Genomic DNA, 25,358 nt, shown 5'->3' with positions numbered 1-25,358 from the left:
AGCGCTCCTATTGTAAATTGTATTACTTATTGGTGTTTCCAGGATTGGCATATTTAATTTACTGGTAAGTCCCTAGTAAAGTGCACTGAAAGTGCCAGGGCCTGTAAATCAAATGCTGCTAGTGGGCCTGCTGCACTGATTGTGCCCCCACATGAGCAGTCGTTCAAAGGGTTCCCAGACCTGCACTGCAGTGTCTGCTCGCAGTTTACTGCGAAGTCGACTTGGCAAGTGCACCCACTTGCCAAACCCTAACCTTCCCTTTTATTACATGTTAGTCACCCCTAAGTTAGGCCCAAGGTACCCCTATGGGCAGGGTGCAGTATATTTAAAAGGTAGGACATGTCCTGGTGTGTGTGTGACATGTCCTGATAGTGAAATACAGTGTCATTCGTTTTTCACTAATGAAAGGCAATCTGTCCCATAGGATAGAATGGGGAATACTCTGTAACATTTTACAAGTATATCTTCTCATTGGAACAAGATAGAGGAACGGAGTTCAATATGCCTGAACTGAGAATGTTGAAATGCATCTTTTAGTAACAATGATTTTTATGTTCTGTGTTTGAAAATAACACTTTCATAACATAGGTATTTTCTTTCTTAGCCAGCCTGTGTGCCTCAGCTGGGTGGTGGATTGACTGTCTGGCTTTGGAGTGACAGGGGCTGGGGATGTGCATTCTCTTCAGACAGCACTTGGGGGGGGGGGGGGGGAGGTGTGTCCCTCCTTTCCTGGATGAGTCAAGGCTGGGCTGCATTTAGAGTAGTGGGAGGAGATTTCCATGCACCTGAATGGGCCTGGTCTGCCTTAGACAATGCTGTCTCTACCTCCTGCCGGGATGCTGGGCCAAAGAGGATCAAACTGGTTGGGACTGAGCACAGACACTCTCTGCCCAAGAGAACAAACAAAAATGCAGTATAAATACTGGGGCCCAGACCCCAGAACTTTAGAACTCGCTTGGATTACGGAACCTGCCAAGAAGAAGAGCTGGAAGAACTGCCAGGAGAAGTACTGCCCCTTTGCTGTGTTTTTGTTTTGCTGGGTTGGCCTGCAGTTGCTGCTTCTGCCTTGGCCAGTGAAAGGACTGGACTGAACTTTCTTCACTTGTCACTGAGTATCTCCAAGGGCTTGAAATAGAGCTTGCCTCCTGTTCATAAAGTCTAAGGGACAGCAAATACTTCACTTACCTCTGGGTACCGCCTCTGGAACCGCGAGTTTCAGTTGACACAGAAGGGGAAAACAAACACTGCAGTGGGCTCTGTGTCCTGAAGGCACCGCAGAGGGCACTGCTGCACTTTGCACCGACGACTATGACCACTTCTGCCACTGAGCCGCTGCTTGCACTGCGACCTGTAGGCACCGCTTTCAGCACCGCCTCACTTCATTCTGTCGCCCTGGCCTCACCGACAATGTCGCTGTCCACTGACCTTGACACTCGTGACCGCACCGTGGATTGGGGGCACCGCTTGTAAGTCACACGACGCACCGCCCCATCCCACACTTCAGTCTAGGCATACCAACGCCAGCTCCCATCAACCGGCTCTGTCGCTTGCTTTGTGACCTCTCAGCACCACCACGAGCACCGCCTCACTCGGCACCACAGCCCTGGGCTCACCGACACCACTGGACGACCGTCAGTGAACCGCAGCCTGCACTGCCAATTGAGGGCACCGCATGCCGCACCACTGTGCCTCACATCACAACCACAACAGTTGCCATGACCACCTTGCATGATGCGGTCCGCGGTAACCAAATTTACTGTTTACGAGTCTGCTGACACTTACACCGGCCTGAACCAAAGCAACAGCACAGACCCACTGTGCCTTAGCGAGCATTTGTCCAGCCCACTCAGGCCAAACTCCTTGCTGATCTCATGATTGAGAAGAGAGTGGGGCTTGGATGGAGAGTCCGATGCAGTCCTAGTGACCGCTAGGACGAGGAACAGAGGAGTGCGACGTGGCTGGCAGCACCAGGTAGGTCTTGTTTTGAAAAATGATTACCCCCAGTGCACTGTGCCCCAGCGCGCTTTCTGCTGTCCACTCTCCACTCTGGAGCCCGTCCACCCCCCCAGTCTTTATCTATGTGGGCCATCACTGTTTTTGCAAGTAGAATGCCCAGTGTCCTGATTAGGGGAAACCACTGCCATCTTTCCTTTGATACTCCAAGGTTGTCAGTGTTACTGCAAGTGTTCACGCAAATACCCGACAACAAATGAAAATAGCAATTTGAGTTGGGGTGCCTCTCGGTGAGGAGTCTAAAGAGTACCTTGAAGGGTGTCGCACTAGTGATTTAGGTGTCCATTTAACATGTAAGAAACGACTGACTTTGGAACTGAGCGCCTCAAACTGGGCAGGATGAGGGCCCAACGTGATGTCCATGCGTAGGCACCAAAATGAAGGCTAAGACTGTTCCAGCCACTTCACAAGTGTCTTTGAAAACCAATATTGTGTTTCAAATGCATTGGGCAGACTGTTATTTTAAAATGGTAAACTGGTTATCAGTATAATTACAATGTTTTAAATGTTAAGTAAGACAATGTGAGAAATGAAAAAGTAACAATAAGTGCAAATTTATGTCATTTAGCCACTTTTAACTCAACTGACAATTCCACTCTGATCCACACCCTGAAACCCACAGCCAAAACACTACAAGGCTAGAGATAAAGAAATGGAAGAAAGAAAAAAATAGGAAGCAGGTCCTCTCCATCTTCACTCACAGAATCTTGAATCAGATTTTAGTATCCATCAGAACTGACATCTCTCTTTAAAAAGCATGACACCGTAATAAGTCCCCGTCTGAACCCTTTGTACACACCCTGATTATACCTTATGCCGATTGTCCCTGTACAGCATTCCACTATCACTGGCTATATTTTCGCTATATGAATACCACAGATACATATATACATAATTTATTTGAGTGTAGCCCCTCTGCTTCCCACGGACTCTGATGTTTTAGTTTGATTGTTCACCATATTTTCAGTTTCAGATGATGAATGTATTTGTAATGAAAAACATGATTTTTCTTTTAAGAAGCCTTCGTCAACTCTCTATTGACATGTTTCTCTTGATTTCCATATCTGCAATGTATATATTTGCTGTAATGAATTGAAGCACACTACTTAGTATCAATTTTGTGTAAATCTATAGCTATCAACACAGAGAACATCTTTGTATATTTACTCAAGGCATGGCTCAGAATAAATCTGTTTGAAGACCTCCGATAGCATACATGCAAATCTTTGATGACACTTAAGAGGGACAGCAGGGTTTTAAGGAAGCTCCCTGAAACACTTACAGAGGCTCTGTGTAGTTACTAGTTAGGTCAGAGTTTCCATAAAAAGAGTGTTTTTTTGTTTTGCTAATAAATGTGACACCATTTCATGAATCCTGTATAAAACTTTCCATAAAAAGGTTCATCCACCTCAACTCCTTCATGGAAAATTTAAGGGTGGCTCGTATAGCGAGTTCCAGAAAAAGGTGAGGCGTTGGCTGTCCAACACGTTGTTTTCCCATGTTAATTCCCATTTGTGAGAAATATATGTTTAAATACGTACTTGGTTGGTCAAGAAGGGGTTAAAGAATAGCTTCATTTATGACAAAAGTGTGCACATCTAAAGCCATGTTGATGGAATCAAACATGCAAAACTTAAATTTAGCAATGAAACAAATATGGGGTTCTTTTTGCTATAGGAATTATTAGTGTTCTAAAAAATTTAAATGTGGACACATTTTCTTTGAGTTCCTAAATATCTTCCTCATCCATTTTAGTAAAACCTTCTGTAATGCACAGAGGAACGTGTGATTCCACCACCACAGCTGTCTGTCAGTTAACTCTCTATCAATCAACTGCAGCATCACCACAGAATTATAATAAACTAGAGCGGTAACCATTTTTATTCTAGACCAAATTAATGCGCACTTTGTGGGAATAGAAGTTGTTGAAATTAAAGCCTTTCCATGAAGAGTCGGCTGAAATATATGAGCATTTATCATGCACACATGAAACCAGAGGGTTCAAATTGTAAGGGGGTTTGTAATAATTTGTGACATAATATATTTGAAAGGGGCTGACAGTAGTTAAAGGGATGTTGGCATAACTACAGCATGCCTTTTCCACATCTGGTTACTCAACCTACCCATCTCAGTTGCTTAGTGGCCTCCTAATTTTAAAATAGTACCATTGTGATAGGAATATAGTAAACCAAAGTTTCAAGTGATGTAATTAAGGTAGGTGCTAGACCTTAAGTCATTGGAGACAACTAGAAATGTACTGGAAAACACATTGATTAAAATGAAGTTATAATTAGGTGTTCGAGTAAGACACAAGCTAACATTAAAAACCAAAAGCACTGGAAAATGGCAGTTATAGTTTAGTGAACTTTTTCACCATGTGGGCTCCTCCAAGGCACTTAACCGGCAGCCCCCTTACTATGCTAGTCCTGGGGCCCACACACAGCTCTGTCACTACACTTCACTCCTGATCAGCAGCGTCACTGCCGATCTGGTTGTGGGCTGCTCCGATTTGCAACCATGCTACTAATCCAGTGAAGGACCTCATAATTCTCTTCAACTCACCTCAGTCTAAGCTTGCAAGACCAAAGCTAAGAGCAAACAGAAGCTCTGCCAAAAGCACCCACAGCCCAACACTGCAGCCCTTCCACTATTCCAAGTACGGCTCACGTAATGCACCTCTATCTAGACAGGGGTGACTGAAAGATGCTTATGCCCATATTTATAAAAGTTGTGCGTTGCCCTTGAACCACTGAAGGAGATGCAAGGACGATGCAAAACCTAAATGAGATCCATCAAGCCACTCAAAGTCACCTTGCATGACTTGATAAGTATAGCATAACGCAAGACAGTGCCAAGCGCTATACTTACTCTTCAGCAGGGAAGCATGCCATGGGTGGAGGTGGGTGTTCCCACGCATGTACCCATACCTTTTGGCACATTCTCTGTTTTACCAACACTGGTATACATGGGAATGCATCACTCTGGTGCAAGTGTGCATGCTTAACCGGTAGGCAGCAGTTTGCGCCAATGCAAGCAGAGAGCAGGAATGCGCGATATAATGTTTATTACAGTGCATTCCCGCCCTCTTGCTTCCACGCAGCACAGCACAGCAAGGTAGCTTTCTTCGCTGCATGAAATATTGATAAATACGGGCCTTAGTATATCATTTATTCTAGGTCAGTTGGATCCTCTGATCCCATTTTGGGTGATCCTAGTGTTACCACTAATTATGATAGGATTCCACAGGAATATCTTAAACACAGATTAATACTGGAGTAAGTGCAGCAGCTCTGAGAAGAAAAAAGGAGAGAACAGCAGAACTGGGGTGGGGGACAAAAGACTACAATCAAAGAACAGGGGAGTAGCTATCAATGTTGTATCCCCACACCAATGCATCAGAGGGGCCCACTGCACTCTGAATATTGTCATATTTGACTTCCCGACCAGAGGCTAGATGCACTTTTACCCTTCCTTTATGGGCTGATGTTATCCTTGATACGCCATGCCTGAGAAAAAGAGAGAAGCCAACTGCAGATTTGTTGACAGAAGGAGGAAAGGAGATGGAGAGGGCTGATGAGATATGGGTAACAGGTGAAAATGAGTCATTGAAAAGGAGGTAGTTGGGATGTTACAGTAAGACAGGGCCACTGAGTCTAAGAGCAGCATGCAGTAGTAATGCATTACTCAAAATTATATATAGATTTCAGCATGATTGAAGACAGTGAAAGTGATAGAAGGCCAAGCCATGAAAGACCTGCAAGAATTATAAGGGGCAGATGTACAAATATTTGATGCACAAAAATTTGTTTCAAATTGTGCACTAGCTTTTTGTGAATTCAAAAAGATTTGGGGACAGACCTATGGACTAATAGGTTGGTTTGTAAAATATCCATTCAGAGTGGTTCGCACTTTGACCATCCTCATCAATATTCATGAGGTAGGTCGCAAATTGAGACCTGTTCTGATATGATGTCATCACAGGGATGGTGGCCTGCTGGGTCAGCCAAGAGTGAGATGTGAAGTCTTCAAAGACATTATCAATGAAGAAGTGATGGTGTCAGGAACATAACCGCCCCCTCACCCAAAGACACAAAAACCCTTCCGTTTAGCGCCGTACGACATAGAGACTACATCTCCCAGGAACATTAGCGTTTCCGGCATGCGCGCGCCGACGCGGAAAGGCTTCAAAGAGTGCTTCCGTGCTGGCGGCGTTGCCGATTATTCTGTTTACAGAGAAGACGCAGCGTGTTTAGGTTGCAGAGTTCTTCCTCCGGTTGTTTCCTCAAGCAGTCTTTTGGATTTTTGGGAATCTTTATGAACATTGGCTCCTGGGATTTGGTTCTTGGTTTTTGTTCCAAGAAGCCTGGTGACAGCGGGCGACGTAGGCAGCAGCCTGGTCACAGCGAACAGTGTGTAAGCAGCCTGGTGGCAGCGGGCGACGCAGGCAGTAGCCTGGAACCGCGAACATTGTGTGCAGCAGCCTGGTGGCAGCGGGCGACGCATACGGACCTCTTCATTCCAGTTGGGTATCGGTAAGGGTGCTGTGCACCGCCTCGTAGTTGAGCACCTACAGTTGTTTTGGTCACATTTGTAGCGATCCGTGGATACGCTGTTAACGGAACTAAGCTAAGCCTTGAGGGGGTTATTCACACCAGGTGTTCCTCCTTGTTGGAGGGCCACACGTTTGTAGGCTATTGCGAGTTGTAGGAATACCGGTGCAGTATCCCCCATTTCTTCCACGAACATTTAGCTTTGGTGGACCAGATATCAAGACCGTGTGGTTGTAACACGGAACTTTGTCACGTTTATTCGCCACACTGGAGTGTGGAATGATTTTATTTGCTTGAGTTGTTTAACACTGTATAGTAGTTCATTGCACCACTGTTTCTATTGTGTTTCTTTAATAGGGGTATGTGGATGACATGTGAAGAGCTCATACTACCCCTGTGAAGCACAGCATCTATAACACAAGGGTATGTAGAGGACTAGAGCAAAAAAGTAGCGAATACCCGAAAGAGTGGCAGGGGCGTTTAACCCATTCTGTGCTCTCTCTTTTGTAGTGGGACCTCTTTAATATTATTTGTACCAAACGGGCCAACCGGACTCTCGAGCTGAGGGTAAAAGACTGAAGGCTCCATTTGCTGAACATTATTTTCCTTTTCAGGTAGTGTGGATAGTGAGGGAACTACATGCACATACGACCTAGTGGTGGAGAGAGAAGAGGGAGGATCAGTGTTTAAACGTGTTGTTCTTCTATCGTTACAGATCTCCTTCCCCGCTGTCCCCTCCCTTTCCTTCCCTCACTCGACCACTTCGATAATCTGGGCTGTAATAGCTATCAGAATTGAAGCTGTCGAGGGGTGGACATAACAAGCATCGTTCCGGTCCTGAGGAGCTGAGTAACCCTGACAGAATAATCGGCCCAAGGTGTTAGCTCCTCCTGATCGAAACCTCTGCTTTAATATGGCTACCCTGGACGAAGTGGTGGCCGCCCTACAATCAGTGCAACAGGAATTAGCGGCCTCCAGACTAGAGACGGCTAATTTACAGGCTAAGGTAGACCGTTTACAGAAAAATCCGTTCGACGCGGGGGTTTTTTCCATGTCTCATCCTTCCCCCATTACAGTAGAAGTCCCCACGCCGATACCCTTATCACCCCCGGAGAGATATTATGGAGACGCCAATAAAATCCAGGTCTTCTTGACACAAATCATGCTGCATTTTAATTGTAAAGCGAAAGCATTCACCACCAATCAAGCTAGAGTAGCTTTCCTTATCTCTTACTTAGCGGGAGATGCGGCCTTGTGGGCCGTTCCATTAGTACAACGGGACGACCCTCTTCTTTACGATTGGGAGGGCTTTAAAGAGGAATTCGAGAACATCTTTGATCGTAGGTCGCATACCCTCTCAGCAGACCGTGAACTTTTAGAATTACGCCAAGGCAATAAGGAACTGGTGGTCTACCTTACTACATTCAGGCGTCTGGTAGCGGAAGCTAATTGGCCTGAAGAGAAGCAGTTCGCTATTTACTATCAAGGGTTAAGAGATGAACTCAAAGACATAATTGCGCAAATCGATCCCCAACCAACAACTTGTACGGATCTTATCAACTTAACCCTGCGATTAGAACATAGGTTGGGTGACAGAAAGAGTGACGTTCGGAGGAAGGAACGCATTCCCCTTCGTCCTGACAGAGTCCGCTCCAGAGATACACCACCGAACCCAGTCGAACCAATGGAAATCGGAACAGTGAGAGCTCCTTTGACTAGCGAAGAGAAAACCTTGAGACGGAAAAATGGTCTATGTCTCTATTGCGGTAAAAAAGGACACTTTGTCAGAGATTGCCTACAGAGACCCCAGAACTCTAGGGGAAACATTGGAAAAGGAACAAACCCTTCAAAAGAGGCGGAAAACTAGAACGCTCGAGTGAATTAAGAGGGAAACCCTCGAGCGCTACCTATTTGCCCTCTTTGAACGCGGCGGAGGTGAAAAGGTTTTTTTACATCAACATCGAAGTTAAAATCGGCGAAGAATGGAAAGAGGCACAAGCACTGGTGGATTCCGGTGCAACCGGCACGTTCATGGATGAGGAAGTGGCAGTACAGTTGGGAGTCGGTCTAGTGAAGAAAGCGATACCAGAAGTCGTGGTAGCGGTCGACGGAAGGGTACTAGAATCTGGCCCTATCCGCTTTGTAACGAACAGGATTGAAGTTCGATGCAATCGCCTACATGAAGAAGACTTGGAGTTCAGCATCATACGGTCCCCCCAACATGGTATTATCTTGGGGCTTCCCTGGCTCCAAAAGCACGACCCTCATATAGGCTGGATTACGAAAACCATTAGGTTTGATTCAGAATATTGCAGCCAACATTGTTTCAAGGCATTGGAAACTTCATCACAAGCTCTTTCAGAGCGACAGTGGATCGCAACTGCTGCAGAAAAAGACATCACCTTGCCCGCTAGTTACACAGCGTTTCAGGATGTATTCAACGAAATCCAAGCAGAAACCCTACCCCCGCATCGACAATATGATTGTCAAATTGATTTGATACCAGGAGCAGTAGTCCCTTGTGGTCGCATATACGCCTTAACGGAGAAGGAGAATGAACACCTACGACAATACTTAGACAAATATTTGGAATTGGGATTCATCCGCCCGTCCAAATCACCCGCGGCCTCGCCCTTGTTTTTCATTCCCAAGGCGAACGGAGAGCTTCGCACATGCATCGACTACCGAGCATTGAATGACATCACTATCAAAAATCGCTATCCCCTTCCTTTGATCCCGGTTCTCCTAGAGCAGGTGAAGACCGCGACCATTTACACCAAATTGGATCTCAAGGGAGCTTACCACCTGGTTAGGATGCGATCTGGGGATGAATGGAAAACCGCGTTTAAAACGCGATATGGCCTATACGAATATAGGGTAATGCCTTTCGGCCTTTGCAACGCTCCAGCGGCATTCCAATTTTTCCTGAATGAAGTGTTACGCGACTTCATGGATAAATTTGTAGTCGTTTACATCGACGATATACTGATTTACTCTGCATCAGAAGAACAACATGTCCACCATGTGAGCTCAGTGTTACAAGCCTTAAGGGAGAACCACTTGTACTGTAAACTACGAAAATGTGAGTTCCATGTGGACAATGTGGAATTTTTGGGAGTAATGCTTACTCCGAGGGGGCAAGTGATGGCGGAACGAAAAGTGCAAGCGGTGAAGTCCTGGCCGGAGCCACAAACAGTTCGCGATGTGCAATGTTTTTTGGGCTTCGCCAACTTTTACAGGCGCTTTATTCATCATTTCTCAAAAACCGTAACGCCCATAACGAAGTTACTCAGAAAAGGAACACCATTCAAATGGTCAACCGAAGCTCAAACAGCCTTCGAGGAGTTAAAAACAGCGTTTATCACGGCCCCAGTTTTGGCACATCCCAACCCGGAAAAACCATACATTGTGGAAGCCGACGCCTCCGAAGCTGCCATAGGAGCGGTCCTATCACAGAGAAACGACACAACAGGACAATTACATCCCATCGCATATATGTCCCAGAAATTAAACGAGGCGGAAAGAAACTATACAATCGCCGAGAAAGAGCTGTTAGCGATCAAAAAGGCCTTTTCAGAATGGCGACACTTCCTCTTAGGAGCCAAAGAAAAAGTAACAGTATACACCGATCATCGGAATTTACAATTCATGCGCTCAGCAAGGCACCTGACACCCAGGCAACTACGTTGGATGCTTTTCTTTGAAGAGTTCGACTTCGTGGTGACTTTCAGACCCGGAAAGGATAACAAGAAAGCGGACGCACTCACCAGGCAAGAATCCCTTCGAGACGAAGACATATTGATTGAACACGCTATCATTCCTCCTCACAAAGTGGTGGGTGCTATTCAAACCCATGATTTTCTACAGAAAGTAGCAGAAGGCAGTAGGACGTGTCAATGGAGATCTTGGTTCAGGACCCATCCAGAATGGAAAGAAAGACAGGGCCTATTCATGAAGGAACAAGTAATGCTGATACCCACCAAGAAACTGCAGAAACAGGTGTTCCAATGGTGCCATGATATACCCAGCGCAGGTCACAACGGTGCATTCAAAACCTTGGAGCGTGTTGGGAGACAATTTTGGTGGCCCAGCATGCGCAAGGATGTGACATCATGGGTTAATAGATGTGACATTTGCGCACGCATGAAGACCGATCACTTGAAACCACAGGGGTTGCTTCAACCCTTACCCACGCCATCAACACCCTGGAAGTACATATCCATTGACTTTATCACCGGACTTCCCAAAGATCAGGGCTGTGATACTATCATGTGCGTAGTCGATTACCTAACGAAATTAGGACATTTTGTTGCTTGTCCTCAGATACCCACAGCTGGGCAACTTGCCAAATTGTTGCTAACCCATGTTGTGCGACTACATGGTTTGCCTCATCGCATAGTGTCTGATAGGGGGACCCAATTTACTGCTAGATTTTGGAAGGTTTGGTGTGAGGCCCTACACATTCAAGTAGCCTTGTCCACGAGTTTCCATCCCCAGACGGATGGACAGACAGAAAGGGTAAACCAAACTCTCAAACAATATCTAAGATGTTATGTAGACTCCACGACAGAAACATGGGTGGATCAATTGTGGGTTGCAGAGGTAGCATATAACAGCGCTGTACATAGCTCCACAAAAGCGACCCCGTTTTATAACACATATGGGTTTCATCCACGGTTTCTTCCCTTTGTGCATCCCGAGACTGGAAACAACATCCCTGAGGTACACACTAGAGTCAAACACATCAGAAACACACTAAAAAGAACCCAAAATCAGTTACAGACCGCCAAAATGCGCTATAAAAAAGAAGCAGACAAACACCGGCGCAGTGGTCCCCAGTATAAAAAGGGTGACATGGTGTGGTTGTCTACGAAAAACATCCACTTCAAAAAGAGATCCATCTTCAACCCCAGATACATAGGGCCATATAGGATATTAAGGGTTTTAAGTCCTATTACAGTAAAACTTGCCTTGCCTTTGTCTCTTCGCATTCATCCCGTTTTCCATGTATCCCTCCTCAAACCGTCCGTAGCCCCAGTAAAGAAAAAACCCACTCCTATTTGGATAAATAGTGAACCCGAATACGAAATAGCTAAAATTCTCGACACAAAGACACGAGGAAGGAATAGATGGTACTTGATAGCTTGGAAGGGATATGGGCCTGAAGACAATTCCTGGGAACCCGCAAAGGCCATACACGCACCCCGTTTACTTGCAGCCTTCCACAGAAAACACCCGTTACCAAAGACCCGTTAGGAAGGTGCCTAAGAGGGGTGTACTGTCAGGAACATAACCGCCCCCTCACCCAAAGACACAAAAACCCTTCCGTTTAGCGCCGTACGACATAGAGACTACATCTCCCAGGAACATTAGCGTTTCCGGCATGCGCGCGCCGACGCGGAAAGGCTTCAAAGAGTGCTTCCGTGCTGGCGGCGTTGCCGATTATTCTGTTTACAGAGAAGACGCAGCGTGTTTAGGTTGCAGAGTTCTTCCTCCGGTTGTTTCCTCAAGCAGTCTTTTGGATTTTTGGGAATCTTTATGAACATTGGCTCCTGGGATTTGGTTCTTGGTTTTTGTTCCAAGAAGCCTGGTGACAGCGGGCGACGTAGGCAGCAGCCTGGTCACAGCGAACAGTGTGTAAGCAGCCTGGTGGCAGCGGGCGACGCAGGCAGTAGCCTGGAACCGCGAACATTGTGTGCAGCAGCCTGGTGGCAGCGGGCGACGCATACGGACCTCTTCATTCCAGTTGGGTATCGGTAAGGGTGCTGTGCACCGCCTCGTAGTTGAGCACCTACAGTTGTTTTGGTCACATTTGTAGCGATCCGTGGATACGCTGTTAACGGAACTAAGCTAAGCCTTGAGGGGGTTATTCACACCAGGTGTTCCTCCTTGTTGGAGGGCCACACGTTTGTAGGCTATTGCGAGTTGTAGGAATACCGGTGCAGTATCCCCCATTTCTTCCACGAACATTTAGCTTTGGTGGACCAGATATCAAGACCGTGTGGTTGTAACACGGAACTTTGTCACGTTTATTCGCCACACTGGAGTGTGGAATGATTTTATTTGCTTGAGTTGTTTAACACTGTATAGTAGTTCATTGCACCACTGTTTCTATTGTGTTTCTTTAATAGGGGTATGTGGATGACATGTGAAGAGCTCATACTACCCCTGTGAAGCACAGCATCTATAACACAAGGGTATGTAGAGGACTAGAGCAAAAAAGTAGCGAATACCCGAAAGAGTGGCAGGGGCGTTTAACCCATTCTGTGCTCTCTCTTTTGTAGTGGGACCTCTTTAATATTATTTGTACCAAACGGGCCAACCGGACTCTCGAGCTGAGGGTAAAAGACTGAAGGCTCCATTTGCTGAACATTATTTTCCTTTTCAGGTAGTGTGGATAGTGAGGGAACTACATGCACATACGACCTAGTGGTGGAGAGAGAAGAGGGAGGATCAGTGTTTAAACGTGTTGTTCTTCTATCGTTACAGATCTCCTTCCCCGCTGTCCCCTCCCTTTCCTTCCCTCACTCGACCACTTCGATAATCTGGGCTGTAATAGCTATCAGAATTGAAGCTGTCGAGGGGTGGACATAACAAGCATCGTTCCGGTCCTGAGGAGCTGAGTAACCCTGACAGATGGTTTCCAAACAAGTCATCAGTTTGGCGTTACGTCGCTCTTTTTGGCTCAGACTCGCATACCTGAAACCTGAGGCACAACACAAGATTTTGAAGCTCCCTTTTTTAGAGAACTTATTCTTGGATCACATGCTGATGATGAGAAGTCTCATGAAAACAAAATTAGACACACTACAGGTCATCAGATTGGAGAAAAGAAAGAAATACAGGTTACATTCAATTAAACCCTATGACTGTCAATAGTATCCTCAGAGGGTTCAAACCATTCACTGGCCTTAAGGTAAACATCAGCAGAGCCACTAGCAGAAGAGACCTCAATCCAGATGTACTGGAGATCACCGACAGTCTGTCTCAGCCTTTAAACCTGCCACTGGTGGCAAACAATGAGTTCTCACTACTCCCTCTTCTATTAACCATTCAGGGGGGGGGGAAGCATTACATTTTACCTGGAAGAGTGGAAAAACATAGCCAGTGACATATGGGTGTGGAATATTTTGTAAAATGATTACTGTTGCAAGTTCAGTTATCCTCCATAACTAGTTCCACTAAAGAAGTCATCCTCTTTCATTGGGAGCAACTTTGTCAAGAAGTCTCTATTGTCCTGCAAAAACAAGTGGTGGAAAAAAAATCATACAAACCTTTAAAGGAATGGGCATTTATTCCTGTTACTTTCTTGTGATGCAGTGGAAGTATTTTCCAAATTTCATTACACCAAAACAATTATTTTCATCATCTCTAGCTCGGTTCATAAAAAAACAACAACCTTTAATTAGTCACCATCTTGATTATGAAACTTTGGTCCTCCAATGGATCTTTTTGTTGAGCTAACAGGGACTTGAATATTTAGAGAACGTGAGGCAATTTACTCATGAGGACCTGAAAGAAAGAAATGCTAAATACATATCTATTTGGGGGCGTGGCTTGACGCCCAAGGAGTATGGACGCGTCTCCGTGAGGCTCCCGGTCCCGGAGCGGAGAAGTGCAACTTTGTGATGATTTCTAAGGAGGCAGCTGGCAGCAGTTAGCATAGGAAGTGCTCCTGCATCGCGCACCATGGTTTTCGAACAGTTTTGAGACGATTACTTTGCCTTTGTCAGGTAATTTCTGTCGGCTCGTCTCAGCAGTAGCGCGACCGCCATTTTGTTTTCCGGCGGAATGGCTTCTCCTTTTGCGAATTTCCATCACAAGGCGACCTAAGGACATAATTCCAGTGGCAATCGGAATCTCCTCCATTCACGATGTTCGAATGACCGTATCTTCTGTTTTTTTTTTTTCTTTTCTGGTGCTGTTTCTACCTCAGCCTGCATGGATACCAGCAGTGGCCGCCATCTTAGATAACGACTCGTCTCAGTGCTGACTGGGTCTGCACAATTTTGCTCGGAGCCTGCGAAGTTTCCTGCTGTCACTCGTCAGGACCACTTTTATGACGGAATGTATCTCTGACAACCGTCTTGGCAAGTGATTCCTGATCTTCGCTGACTCGCGACCAGCTACTGCGTACCACAGTTGGTGGCTTTTTCTTTTTTCCTTTTTCTTTTTTTTTGTGTGTGGCGTGCCCTGCTACTGGCCCTGCTGGTTGATGGGTAGGTCACGAGGCGCTCATACCAGCCCGTCCTTGCCGCCACGTTCCTTTATCAAAAACTCTACTTTATTCTCACAACTCTCCAAGTTGGAAGATTCGCTGTTAGCTGAGGAAGAAGACAAGCATTCAAAGATGGATTCTGCACCCGCTACAATCGCCAAGTCGAACGTGAAGAGGCTAAAGAAAGACCCTCCCTCGCCTCCCAAAGCATCCTCGGACATCTCCATGGAACTTTTGCTACATGAGATAAGGGCTCTTAGACCCTTTATGGAGGAAACAACCTCCACACTACAAGCTCTCTCTGATAAGTGGGGGCAACTTGATACAAGGCTTACAGTGGTTGAACGCGATGTTGCCACTTTCATTGACACTACTAAAACGATTCCTGTCATAAACTCGCAAATCACCAACCTCCAGAAACAGGTTGAGGACCTCGAAAACCGCAACCGGAGAAACAACCTCCGTATTTTTGGTCTGGGGGAGGGACTTGAAGGAAGCGACCCCATTGCGTTCTTTAAGACTTTCCTCCCTAAAGTCCTTCACTTGCCAGACGGAACTATGCTTAACATCCAGCGAGCCCACAGGCTGGGGCGCGCTCCTTTGGCGGGCTCCTCTCCCCAGCGACCGAGAGGGGTCATTATCTATTTCCTAGAGTACACGGATCTGCTAAAGGTGTTGGCGGCAGCCAAAGCTCTTCAGCGCGTCACATGGTCAGGTTCCACACTATTTTTTGCGCAAGATTACTCCAAGGCCACCGCTGACCGACGCAAAGCCTTCCTGAATCTTCGACCTGATCTTCGTTCTATGGGGGCCAGATTTGGCCTCTTTCACCCTTGTCTTTTCAAGGTCACGTACAATAATAGAACCACGACTTACGAAGACCCCGGACGTCTGCAGAGCTTTATTGACTTACACAGGATGGATGCCACCACCTCTGCCGGAGCATCCTCCTCACACATTGCTTAATTGTCACTCAACATTTGTGATTTTCTATTATTCTCCTTGCTCCACAGTTTCTCCACTCGCTAGGCGAAGTTGTTTCCGTTTTATTATATACAATAGTACCGGTTTTTTGTGCCGATTTCCACTGCATTGATGATTATGCATTGTTACAGTAATGTTCTTCATTATTTCCTTCTTTTCTAGGCCCGTATTTTCTTGGTTCCTGCTTTTTATTTCTTTTACAGTTGCTTCTTGAGGTTAACTCTTGTCACATGTTCTTGTTTCACAGTTATGATGTTTCCTCATACGGTCTTCCCCGTTCCCCATCGGATCCTCCCTGGACGTGTGTCTGCTCCATGTGGCTTCACCCACCCTCCCACTCACTCTCTCTTTTTGTAGGTATGTTTTACATTTTGTTTTGCGTCCTCGTTATTGTAGTGTTTTTGTTTTGTTGCTGTGTTCTTTCATTCGTATCTCATTGCCTTTATGGTATCCCTACTGCTTCGATTCCCTCTCTCTTATTTACCTCTATCCTCTTCTCAATCCTTGCTCTGTCTCTCTCCTCTATCCCTCTCTTTAATCAGAAGTTCTCTTTTGTGCCATACATTTTTTCCATTTCTTACGGATCTTGTACTGCATTGACTTCTCGCTTTCCAACTGCATTTTGTTTTACTTTTGAGTGCTCATGTCTTTGAAACTAGTTACTTGGAACGTTAGGGGTTTACATTCCCCTATTAAACGGCAAAGGATCTTGACCCATCTGGCCAAATTAAATGCGGACATTGTCTTTTTACAAGAGACTCATCTCTCCGCTGATGAATCGTTAAAGCTGAAAAGGGGCTGGGTGGGGGAGGTCTTTTTCTCTCCAGGGGATGGCAAACGGAACGGTGTCATGATTCTTTGCCGTAAATCTCTTTCGTTTACATTATTGTCCCAGAACTCAGATGTTAATGGGCGATGGTTGAATGTCAAATTATCCTTTAAAGGGGTTCCTATATCTCTGTTCAATGTGTACGCCCCAACGTGCGGAGAACCTTCCTTTTGGTCCACCTTAGCAGCTCAGATTGCCCTTGGTTTGGAAGAAAATGTTATATTTGCTGGTGATTGTAATCAGGTTTTTGACCCCTTTATAGATAGGAATTCCAAAGTCCCTTATATCCCCAATAAACCCCAGAAATCATTTGTGCGAGTCATCTCCCAACACCAACTCTTTGACGCCTGGCGTCTCTGTAATCCAACCACCAGAGAGTACACCTTCTACTCCCCCTCTCATCATACCCAGTCAAGAATCGACTACATTTTTGTTTCTCACTCCATCTCACAAACCCTTACGCAAGCAGAAATTGGCCCTATCCTGTTATCAGATCATGCCCCTGTGTCAATTGTATTCGAAATTCTCACTCGAGCCACAGGTCCTAAGAGGTGGCGTTTTAACAATACTCTCCTTTCTGGACCCGAAATTCACCGCTGCTTTTACTACCTTTTTTGAAGAGTTTTTTGAGTTTAATACCGACCAATCCATGCCCTTCTCCACCATTTGGGATGCTTTCAAGGCCTCAGCGAGAGATTTCGTGATTGGCTTTGTTGCAAGGAGGCGGAAACTTTCCCGCAAGTTTACTGCTGACCTTCTACGGGACATCAAGACACTGGAACACTCCTTTTACACCTCACACTCGAGCCAATCCCTCGCGGCCCTCGTCAACGCCAAATTAGCATTTAACAAAAAGTCTACGGAGGATGCTTCTTTGTACTTATTAAAGTCCAGTGCTAAATTTTATGGGGGCAAAAACAAGGCAGGAAAGATTCTGGCTAACTATCTGAAAGTCAAACAGAATAGACTCAATATTGAGTCTATTTATGATGAGTGCCTGGATCTCAAATTTAAAGATTCGGATATTCTGACCGAATTCTCCCTATTTTATAAATCCCTATATGCCTCCGAATCGCAGCCCTCTGAGGACTCTCTCTCCCAGTTTTTTTCAACACTTCAGACTCCTTCCTGTCATCAGTCGGATCTCACTCTCCTGGAATCCGATCTAACGCATCAAGAATTGTCAGCGGCACTCCAGCTGCTCAAGAAAGATAAGGCGCCGGGGCCGGATGGCTTTACAGTAGAGTTCTTCCAACACTTTTCAAAGCTCTTATTACCCAAGTTGCACTCCCTCATAACCTCTTTTAACACACTGGGGCGTTCCTCAGGCACCTTTTCGGAAGCACACATATGTTTGATACCGAAGGAAGGGAAAGACCATAGACACTGCAAGAATTATAGGCCTATTTCTTTGGTTAATATAGATTATAAGATTTTCTCAAAAGCCCTAGCCATACGTCTTGACTCTTACCTGCCTGACTTACTAGAAGCGGAACAGTCGGGCTTTGTTAAAGGCAGATTTATCACGGATAATACGAGACTTCTCTTTGACGTCTTGACCAAATCCTCGTCCTTGAAACACCCCCTAGCGGCAATAGCGCTCGACGCCGAGAAGGCGTTTGATCGAGTCGAGTGGAAGTACTTGTTTCATACTCTTCGTTGGTTCGGCTTTGGTCCCAAGTTTGTGTCCCTGATCTCTCTCCTTTATTCTAACCCCCGTGCGGCTATCTGTGCCAATGGTCTGATATCCCCATATTTTGATTTGGGTAGAGGAGTTCGTCAGGGATGTCCTCTCTCCCCTTTTCTTTTTAATCTAGCTTTGGAGCCCTTTCTCTCTAAGCTTCGCCAGAATCCGAATTTATTCGGCTTTCAATCAGCGAACATTCACCTTAAATTAGCTGCCTATGCAGACGACATTTTGCTTTTCATGTCCAATCCCAATGTTTCTGTCCCTGCCTTTTTGACAGATGTACAGGCATATTCCAAAATCTCTGGCTACAAATTGAATAGCGATAAGTGTGAGATTCTTCCCCTGACCAAGTACACTTTTAAAGCAGATTTCAGCGCCTCAAATTTTACATGGAGCCCCTCCCATATTAGATACTTAGGCATGCATATTACTCCCTCAATACCTGACACAGTAGCGCTATGTCTAAATAAATGCCTACAAAAAATCACTGATTTAACGGCCAGGTGGCATCCATTGTACCTCTCGTGGTGGGGTCGGCTAGACACCATAAAGATGATGCTCGCACCCATGGTACTATACACCATATCCAATATTCCAGTCCCTATTCCGGCCAAATTCTTCAAAAAAATTAATTCCGCCCTCTCTTCCTTCTTGTGGAATTCAAAGCGACCTCGTATGTCATTAGCTAAATTGATTCGCCCAAAAACCGAGGGGGGAGTTAACTTTCCTGATTTTCAGGTCTATCAAAAAGCTTTCCTTCTACGACAAGCCTCACTTTGGCTGCTTGACCCTTCGGAGAACTGCCCTCTATGGCTTAGAATAGAACGTCTTTACCTCTCTCCTTTCTCCTTCCTTGAATATCTCTCATTTTCACGTAAACCGCAGGCGGTGTCCTCTCCTATAATCAAACTGACTTCCAAGCTCCTGTTGCCCTCCCTTCCTTCGCCTCCAGATTCGATCGACCACTTCCTAAGTTCAACAATCTGGCATAATACTGACTTGACTATCCGCGGCAAACCATTCTTTTGGAAAACCTGGCGTCGAAAGGGTTTAATATGGGTGCACCAGCTTTTCTCAGACTCAGAGTTTATGTCCTTTCACCTGCTTAAACAATGTTTTGACCTGCCTGCCTCATTCGCGCATAAATATTCTTTGCTCAAACCGGCTGTGATGGATAAGTTAAATCACCTATCTGCTTTGCCTCAGGTCCCCGCTTCTCAGACTTCTCCCTCACATCTCTCCTCCCTACTTAAGTCTAAGCCCTCGGCTTCTAGCATATATAAACATCTGCTAGGAGCAGGTGCTCCTAGACAGAAATCTAAGGTGGAGGAAGCTTGGGAGCGCGATTTTCAACTTTCATGGCCACTTTCTCTTTGGAATAATATCTGGCTCAAGTTGCGCAAATCCTCCAGGGCAGCAAACCTCACGCAAACGTTATTTTTTGTGTATAATCGTATTCTACTTACACCGAGTGCTTTGAGCAAAAGATTCGCAACTACTCCAGACACATGCTGGTCATGTTCGTCCCCAAACGCTGACATATTTCATGCGCTGTTCTTATGTCCACTCGTGCAGAGCTTTTGGGAGCGAGTTTGGTCCCAAATAAATTTGATTTTTGACACTGCATTCCCTTTTTCTATCCCTCATATTTTCTTGGGGAGTCTTGCACCATGCTGGGAGAATGTCCCAGGTAAAACTAAAATTGTTGATCTGTTGTTGGCAGCGGCTTTTCAGCAGATCACGGTCAACTGGAAGGACTCCACAAAAATTTCCTATAAGGCGTGGTGGTATGTAATCTGCCATAATCACAGACTGGACACCTCTTTTGTATATCCCGTAAAACTGGCGACGAAACGTCTAGAATTGTGGTCCCCTGTTACATTGTTTCTCGACAAGTGTGCCAAAAAATCCTCTCAGATAAAGCCGTCCCAACCTGAGGTCTTGAAACCCCCATGAACCCCTTACACGTTCCCAGATTTACTTCCAAATTTTAAATATTGTTTTGGTTCATTTTCTATGCATTACTGGCACATCTCCTACTCATGAGTTTATCTCTTATTTTTTCACGCAGTATAAGTCGATTATAATATGATGGTATGAAATTGTCGTTTTCTTTTTGCTCTTTGTCAATGAATTACCTTGATATGTATTTATTGTTATTGCCTGTCACATGGATACCTTTATTTGTCTCAATAAAACTTTTCTTTCAAACTTAAAAAATACATATCTATTTCATCATTTTCTCTGAGACTTCAAAACCACTTATCTTGAGACAAGAAAGTGAAGACCCAAAGAATGACACACATACGAAAATATTTACTCATGGAAATCATTTATCTAGAGACTCAATTTGAATGGATAGAACATAAAATTGCATATTTCACATCAGGTTTAATATTTGATAGTTATTGAAAATTGCCACACATTACAAAGCAGATTCAATAATGAACATTTGCTGGTTGTCTAGAGAGGAAGAGAAACAATAGAAATTTGAGAATCAGTTTTCATATCATACAAACCATATATGGTTGAGACATAGTCTGTCTGCAATAGGGATCTGGTCAAATCAGAACTGCAGCACAGCGTGCTGTAGAAGGAGTCAGTTAACCCTTTAGCTGAAAGATTATTCCTTGCTCAACTTTACCAGCCGGCAAAGTGCAGGTTTGGGACAGTCAGGAAGGTTCAGTACAAGGGTATTGGCATTGAGGGGAAATCAAAGTTCAGTCCGACAGCATGCCAGGCAGGGAAAATGGGAAAATGACAGCCAGCCAGACTCCTACTGCAAGGGGCAATTATAGTTCCAAAAGTTCACAATTGACAGCCACAAAGTATCTTTCTTGTCGCCCACATGTTTTCTATTGGTTGCTAACGATGGGCTGCTCATGGTGTGATCAATACCTCACTAAAGAAATCCAGAAGCATTAAGTAATCCTTTTGAAAATTCGTTAAGTTCCAAATGTTCATCCTTTCCACGGAAGTACAAAACTTCCTTTTACTCAGTCTGTCCGTTCCCAGGCGCTTTCCCTGGGTTTGCAATCATAGTGATACATTTCTGTTAAGAATGTTGCAAAATCAAAAGTAAACCCATTGTTATCGAATTTAAATAGAAACTTTATAGAAAGTTCTCACAGCATCTAAAGTGACGACTTCACTTCGATTCTGCCTTTTGAGCAAGAAAGAAAAAGCATCTGAGGCCTACATGAAAATTCACTGAATAATTACCACATTATGATTATTATTAATCGCACATCAATAATTGTATTTCGATTTCTCTTGATTAATTCAATCCCTATTCTTCTTAAGCAGTTACATGTCAATATTAGGCACTACTAAAAAAACGGTATAACATCTTTTGCATGTTGATAATTTTTTCAAAGCATATATTGACGTGTCACTCTGAAATACACATTATCACATAAAGTTAGAAAAAAACTGCAGTTTTCCTTACTATTAATTATTACTGAATTAATCATTTTAATCATTTCAAGAGCTCTATTACGCACATCATTTCATTTGAACACATATTAGCAGTTATCGTCACCACAATTTTTATGTTAACTAAGGTTTCTTCCTTAAAACACGTGTTTATATGCATAGTGAATATCATTGTTTCTTCCTTCTGTTTGTTTATATTTTGACGTTCTCATGTTTAAAACACGTGTGCATGCTTTTACGATGCAGTATGAAATCTCAAGTTATTCACCTTAACCGGTTTACATGTTTTTATCCAGAAATAATTATTGTAATCTTATTAGAAAGCGAGAATTGATAGTGGCAAGCATCAATTAAAATTTACGCTCCATCACTTGTAAGGAAGAAAGGACCAAAGAAACAGTTCAGACTCATTCTACTTCTATAGAAAGTGAGCAAGTGGATTTGCAAAGAAAATCTCAGAATGTTGCCTCTGCATCATATCTACCCCCAGCTCCATCGGGAGATTGAGGATGATGCATAGATCTTCAAGATACCTTCTTCCCCATACCGAAAGAAAATAGCAAATTCCTGAGTTTTATAGTGGGAAGAGGCCTATACCAATACAGAGTCCTACCTTTTGATCTCAAGTATACACCCAGGACAGTTTCAAAATGCATGGCAGTCATTTTAGCACATCTCATGAGGCTGAAGATATTTGTCAACCCTTACCTAGATGATTTGCTGATCAAAGCTTCAACATATCAGCAAGCGTACCAACATTGACAGATTGCTATTGTCACCATCAACCGATTGGGACTGCATGTAAATCTTGAAAGATCAATTTCCTTCCCAGTACAACCCCTTCATTTCCTGGGAGCTATTCTGGATATGGCCACACAAAAATATTTCCTTCGAAAAAGAGACATTTATCTATCCTTCAGAAATGTTGCAGTCAAACAGCAAGGCAAATATCATCTCTCCTAAAATCAATGGCACCCTGCATCTTACTGGTGCCAAATGCATGCATAAACATGAGACCTCTGCATCAATGTCTGCAGGATCAGTAGGACCAGCTCTGAGGTAACAGGCAAGTAAAAGTGACACTAACAGCGTATGCAGAGCAATCGCTCAACTGGTGGTGTCTTCCAGAGAATCTGCTGAAGAGAATGAGTTTTCATCATCACACACCATCATTGACAATAGTAATGGATGCCTCCTTATCAAGTTAGTATGCTCTCATGGATCACCTTTAGATTCAAGGCTCTTGCTCTCCAAAGGAACAGACAAACCACATCAACCTCCTTGAGTTGAGAGCTATCTCTGAATGCTTTCCTTCTGTCCTTCAAGATGAACTCCCTTCTTGTACAGACAAACAATGCAATGACCATGCATTATCTGAAGGAGCAGGGAGGGACAAGGTCCAGAGCGCTGTCCCTGTAAGTGCAAGCAATCTGGAAATGGCTAGTGTGCAGCAATCTTCGGATTACAGCTGTCCATCTGCCATGCATCCAGAATGTTCTCTTAGCCACTCGAAGCAGAACCATAATAGAGAACCACGAATGGGCATTAAATAAACCAGTTTTGCAGGACATCTTTTGCGATTGGGGTTTCCCTCAAATAGACCTCTTCCCAAAAAGAGAAAACCAGAAATTACCAGACCTCACCTCAAGGATTTCTCAACCAGGCACAAATGAAGACTGCCCTTTGGATCACAAGGTCATGCAGATTTCTTGACCTATTTCTTCCCATTCCCCTACTGCAGTCAGTGTTCATCAAACTAACTCACTCAAAGACCTGATAGTTTAGCCCAACCTTCAATATTTGAACATGCAGCAAACAGACAGCCCTGCACACTTCTAAATATCAAACTTGTAAAATACACAGAAAGTAAGCTTTAAACAAAAACTGTTTTCCCAAAGAAAAATCAATGTCGTCTTGTGTTTTTAGATTTCATCTTTTATTCATTTTTCTCTTTTTCAAAGCGTTTTTTGCAACCACCAACCCGATTCGTCCACAATCTGACTTCTTCAGGGCTACAAAAGTAAATAAAAGACACTATTTACAACATTGAATACGAACCTATAAAATCCAAAATCCAGATCTAAAATCTGTAACAATCATCAACATGATTTATACACTATTAAATATGGGAAAAACAGTTACCACACAAATAGGTGTGAGCAATACGTGCAATCCAGTTAACCAATTTCATTAAATAAAGGTCCTATTTAGAGAACAATGTACAATGAATTAAAATGGGTTATAAAAACCATAATACGAAACCTCCCCTTTTGGTATAGGGTTGCTCCTCCATCCCCTAATTAATGTAATTGGTTAACTGGATTGCATGTACTGCTCACACCGTTTTGTGTGGTAACTGTTTTTCCCATATTTAATAGTGTATAAATCATGTTGATGATTGTTACAGATTTTAGATCTGGATTTTGGATTTTAAATGTTCGTATTCAATGTTGTAAATAGTGTCTTTTATGTACTTTTGTAGCCCTGAAGAAGTCCGATTGTGGACGAAACGCGTTGGCAAAAAATGCTTTTAAAAAGAGAAAAATGAATAAAGGATGAAATCTAAAAACACAAGACCACATTGATTTTTCTTTGGGAAAGCAGTTTTTGTTTAAAGCTTACTTTCTGTGTATTTTACACGTTTTATTTTTATAAGTGTGTAGGGCTGTCTGTTTGCTCTATGGTACTGGGGAGACGAAGTGGGCTGTCTTTGGTTTCTCACATTGGGACCTAGGGGTTTGTGTCTCAAGCCCTTTTTTGCACCTTTTTTTCTGTTTAAAAAAATAGGGACGTCAAGACTGGTACGGGTATCTATGCTTTGATCCCCAATTTTGTATGATAATACTTGAACATGGTAGCTTGGCTCCTGAACTCATAAATATGGCCATTGTAATCTTCCTCATGGGTGGAGGGACATGTTGAGGGAAGCTATAAGACCATTTACTAGGCTGTCCTACTCCTTTAAATAGAAGAGGTTCTGCACCTGATGTGCTCAAAACATTTTTGATCCTATCACCTGCTAAGAAGAAACAGTGCTTCTATATCTACTTAATTTGGCTAAGGCAAACCTGCAATTGTCCTCTTTTAAAGTACATCCTGCATCTGTTATGACCCAGAGAACATGTCCTTCACAAATGTCCTTTTAAAAAATTGTGGTTGAGGTTTCTTTTGAAGGCATTAAGAAAGTTTATCCTTCCATCGAGAGACACCACCTCCAACGAAGTTGAATATCATTTATTCACATCTCAAGGGCCCTCCATTTGAACCTTCACATATCCCTTCCTTACAACACTTATGATGGAAAGCATCACTCCAAGTAGCTATAACCTCTGCATGCAGAGTTAGAAACATTCAGCTATTCGTTACCACTAACCTTCCAAAGTTTTTCACAGTAATTGGGTAGTGATGAGAACTCACCCCAAATTCGACCTTTAAAGTAGTGTCAATCAAGTTAAAGCATTAGCTACCCTTTTTAGAATCCATCTTCTCCATCAAAAAGGTCCTACAAACTCATAATGAGAGAAGGGTTTAAACATTTTATCTGGATAAAACAAAAGAACTTGAGAAGGTCCAAATAATTGTTGGCAAACTATGGTCCATTGCATACAGGGCTTGCCATATCCAAGCAATCCTTATCGA

General features: G+C 44.0%; 1 protein-coding gene across 4 annotated transcripts in view; it reads left to right on the top strand.

Annotated features, from left to right (window-relative positions):
• The window catches only part of LOC146798199 (uncharacterized), a 485,077-nt gene that overhangs the window by 135,800 nt on the left and 323,919 nt on the right, over window positions 1–25,358 (top strand). For 3 of the 4 annotated variants that reach the window (XR_014969125.1, XR_014969123.1, XM_085627943.1), the window contains exon 2: window positions 16,013–16,122. Coding sequence is in view for 1 of the 4 variants with exons in the window: in XM_085627943.1 (XP_085484069.1) it covers window positions 16,013–16,122 (110 nt within the window). In the remaining 3 variants the exon portion in view is untranslated. The remainder of the gene's footprint in view (window positions 1–16,012; window positions 16,123–25,358) is intronic. The other variant, XR_014969124.1, reaches the window with a different exon arrangement.

The sequence above is a fragment of the Triturus cristatus genome, chromosome 9 (assembly GCF_964204655.1).
Source record: "Triturus cristatus chromosome 9, aTriCri1.1, whole genome shotgun sequence".
Classification (NCBI taxonomy): domain Eukaryota; kingdom Metazoa; phylum Chordata; class Amphibia; order Caudata; family Salamandridae; genus Triturus; species Triturus cristatus.
This window is presented reverse-complemented; position numbering and strand designations above follow the sequence as displayed.